This window comes from Populus trichocarpa, chromosome 5 (genome assembly GCF_000002775.5).
Source record: "Populus trichocarpa isolate Nisqually-1 chromosome 5, P.trichocarpa_v4.1, whole genome shotgun sequence".
NCBI lineage: Eukaryota > Viridiplantae > Streptophyta > Magnoliopsida > Malpighiales > Salicaceae > Populus > Populus trichocarpa.
The window spans coordinates 14,987,415-14,991,531 of record NC_037289.2 but is presented as its reverse complement, the minus strand read 5'-3'; the positions used below and the strand labels follow the sequence as shown (position 1 = coordinate 14,991,531).

Sequence of the window (4,117 nt, the reverse complement as noted above, 5' to 3'; positions counted from 1 at the left end):
AGAGCTGCAGACCACGCTTTTATTGCCTCATTTCAAAGGGAGCATCTAGTGCCTCATGATCCCAGCTATGGAAGGAAAGAAAGGAGTTGTACCATCCTTTGATCAATGGAAACTAATTGCTGAAATCAAAATAGGAATCAGGATATTTCAGTTTCTTTTTTTGCATTTTTTTACTGCAGATCAGCAGGGCTTTGCATCCTAAAATTAGTGCATTGAATCTTTCCTACTAAAGAGTTGTGAGTAGGCTATATATGTTTTTTTAGATGTTTTGAAGGTAAAAAAAAGAAACACACAATAGAAACCCCTTTATCATATGTAATCATTTGACATAAAAATCGACCATTTTTGTGGTCTAAATCTTCCCCAATGATAGTTTTCTCTCTATAAACCAGAATCCGACAACCCACCCTTTCTTCTCCACCAAAATAGGATTAAAAATTAAGGAAAATAAAATTTTATACCAAAATTTCATTTTAAAAAATTATAGGTATTGATCACCTAATAACTTTAAAAGATGGGGATGCAAATGAACTTTCAAAGAAAATTCTAAAGAACCACTTATGTTACACGTGTGTGTCACTTCAATCCCTTATTTTTCAATTAAATCCTCACAACCAAAAAAACATGCAATTAAGCTCTAATTTGGGCTCAAAATAGCTCAATTATGCAAAATATAAGATCGATGACCAAATTAAACTTTTAAAAAAAATTGCATCATTGCAGTCCATAATGAAATGTGAGAGAGTGAATCGTAATAATATCTTATAGTAAAAGAGTCACATTATAGTTTATATGTTCTTATAATTTATAGCAAAACACAAAAGACCAAAACCTCATATTATATCTTATTTTATTGGCAAGAGCAGTATTAGTGACAAAAACATTTTAATTACATTTTTTTAAAAGTATATTTGGTAGTATATTGCAAGATGTTTTTATAAAAATATTCTTTAATTTTAAATATATCAAAATAATATTTTTAAGATTTTTTTAACTAGAACACATCAAAATTATTTAAAAAACCAATTTAATATTTTTTTAAGTGAAAAATAATTTGAAAAAAAACTTTAAAAAATGAGTTGAATCGCAAAAACAAACAGACCTTAAAAGTACCGACAGTTTATGGTATTTCTATTCTATTTCAATGTTCAAAGTCAAGACAAAAGAAAAACAGATCCAACATTAACCAATAACATTTTGTATGTTTGGTATTGTGGTAGCTTTTGTGGTTGTGGTTTTAAAAAAATAGATTTTAAAAAATCATTTTTGTTGTGGTTGATTGGATTAAAATATGTGTTTGGTTAAAAATACGGTTAAAATTATTGTTATATAAAAAACAATTAAAAAGTGTTTTGTTGAAAGTGTTGCTAATAATAAAATGATTAAAAAAAACATAGTAATTTTATAGTTTTGAATTATATTATTGTATACTAGATTATTAACATGTCATTAATACAACAATGCGCTATTAAAATTCTATTTTTATTGTTCCATTTATTACTTTTTTGTTAAAGATTTTGCTAAAGTATAGTAAATTATTTATTAAGAGCTCATTCTGGCATGTATATATTGTGAATGGCTCTCTTTTTCTTTTTTTCTTTTTTGTTGGCAAAGATAAATTGAAAGAAAGGTAAAGGTTAAGATTATTTTGGTCTCACTGTATTTTCAATGGTTCTTCCTCTGTTGCTTGCACAAATAAAATAATAACTGAAATGAGACTTCAGAAACACAAGTTAAACCTTTGGTGTAACTTACTATTTAAACCACAACTTCTTATAATTACTCAAACACTATATTTTTATTTTTTGAAATAAAAAGCAAATACAAACTCACTTCCCAGCAAGCTCTTAATCTCTACCTTACCTAACCAACCAATCTAAGATGATGTTTAATATTGCTGCTCAATTATATTTTTAAAAAAATTTAAATTTATATTAGTTTAGATCGTTTTGATATATTAATGTCAAAAATAAATTTTAAAATATAAAATATTATTATTTTAATATATTAAAAAAAACATTCAAGAATAAAATTATTACCCGATTCATCATAATGTGAAATGAAAATTAATAATAATAATAAATAGCACATCAGATAAAATTTGTTCCTATGATACTAGTAATTATACCATCAACCCAATTATACTATGCTTTTCGTCATCATCATCGTCAATTAGAAATCTTTGAGCAACTCCCTAACCTGCTCAAGAGTCACAAACAAAACCACAGTAAAAGGACCCTGTCTTGAAATTGTAGGTATAAAGCCCTTGTAAAGGGCCATGATACCTTCAGCTTTCACTGTCTTCATTGCACAATCAATTGCTCCACTGTAAGGCGCAACTTTCCCTGGCTCCACTTTCATATTCATGACCCTGGTTTTAATCACATCTATCGGGTTCGACGCCACCGCCGCCACAAAACCCGCTGCAAAACTCGCCGTCACATGAGTCCCTAACCCATCCTTCATCATTCCATTCTCCAAAATCATTTCCTTAATCTGATCATACGATGCCAATTGCGATGCTGTAACAATCATCGCGCGGTTCACCGTAAGAGATGACCCTCGCCACAGGCTAGCAACACCTTCCTGCTTCGACATTCTCGTAATAGCGTCAATCACACTGTTATAGTTCCGCCGTTGGGACGAAGGTAGACGTCCGTCTGCTTGCATTCTAACCATTGCCACATCAGCTGGATTACCAACAGCAGCTCCGATCCCTCCGGCGATTAAACCGGCTGTTATTTTGCTCAGCAACGGCATGTTTCCTGTCTCCGGATTGGTCCATTTTTGCTTCAGAATATCATAGAGTCCCATGCGCGTCGTGGAGTAGAGAGTCTGGCGGAGGACCGTGGCGGAGACGCCGGAGAAGAGAGCGGCGACACCTTCGGACTGGAAGATGCGGACGCCGGCAGAAATTGGCCCCACACGCGGTAGTGGTGGTGGAGGGATGTGGACGGAATTATGAGGGATTGCGGCGGAGTTGAAGGCATAAGCTGGGCGGAGACTGTGAACTTGTTGTGGGTTTGGTAAATTTTCGCCTTGGAGTTGCATACGGACCTTGATGAGATCCAAAGGGTGAGTGGAGCACCCAGCAACAATTGAAGCGATACCTCCTTCAACAAAACCCTTGACACCCATGATTATCAGCAAAGTAAGTATCGTTTGGTTGGGTTAAAAAGAATAAAAGAATATTTCGTGTACGCAAGATTGGGTTTTTGTTGTTCTTTTATGTTACCAGTTGGGTTTCAAGTCACTAGAGACGTGGGCTAGAAGCATGGAAGAAGAATGAGGGACGCTAGGTCTTTGAGACATGCTAGGAGAAAGAGGGCAAACAAGAAGAGATAAATATATATATTTATGGTTTAGGGAGCGGAGAGGTAAGGAGTCTTCAGAGGGTGGTGGAGGAGGAGGAGGGAATAGGAAATAGGAGAAAATAGAATAGGACAGTTGTCAAGAAATTCGATGCTTGGAACGGGGCGTGTGGAAGCTGTCCTGTAAGTATAAAATACGCGGGTTGATGGGGTCCATCTTGGTGCCTTTTAGGTTTATGAGGGGGAGGGGGGCCAACTGCCAAGCCTCAACTGCCCTTTCCTGCCATGACCTGACCTCTCTTTTTTTTTTTAATACAATTTTCTAATTTGGTTGCTGCCTTGCTGGCTTTCCGTGGCTTGACTTTGACTCTAGGTTTGATTTCTATGATTAACAGCAAGCCCTGTTTTTCTTTATTTCTTCTTCCTATCTTCTACGAACTAGCCAGCCAGCCAGAACAACCTTTACTGTCTTCCTTCTTTATTTGTTTATTTCCTCTTCTTTATTTCCATGTCCTTGATTTTTTTATTTAGGATAGAGTGGTAGTTTTTTTAAAAGTAATTTTTGTCTAGAAATGTATTAAAATAATATTTTTTTATTTTTTAAAAATTATTTCTCACATCAACTCATCAAAATAATCTAAAATTATAAAAAAATTAAATTTAAATCTAAAAAAAATTAAAATTTCATAGAACATGATATTTCCAAACAGTGCCTGAGACCATCTGGAGGATTCATAGTTTCCCTTTATATATCAAAATCCTATAGAGGGCTGCATGATTGTGGCTAGCCAACCCCTTACCACTTG

The 4,117-nt window shown here is 34.2% G+C and overlaps 1 protein-coding gene across 1 annotated transcript; it reads right to left on the bottom strand.

Annotated features, from left to right (window-relative positions):
- Positions 1 to 2,043: 2,043 nt before the first annotated feature.
- LOC7468862 (mitochondrial uncoupling protein 5) lies at positions 2,044 to 3,470 on the bottom strand. Its single transcript, XM_002306506.4, has one exon. It carries the CDS (start codon positions 3,136 to 3,138, stop codon positions 2,173 to 2,175), a length of 966 nt encoding a protein of 321 aa, XP_002306542.3. The 5' UTR covers positions 3,139 to 3,470; the 3' UTR covers positions 2,044 to 2,172.
- Between the last annotated feature and the right edge of the window lie 647 nt (positions 3,471 to 4,117).

Bases quoted from the DNA above. Each gene is read 5' to 3' on its own strand.
- LOC7468862 (XM_002306506.4), bottom strand. From the start codon at position 3,138: ATGGGTGTCAAGGGTTTTGTTGAAGGAGGTATCGCTTCAATTGTTGCT.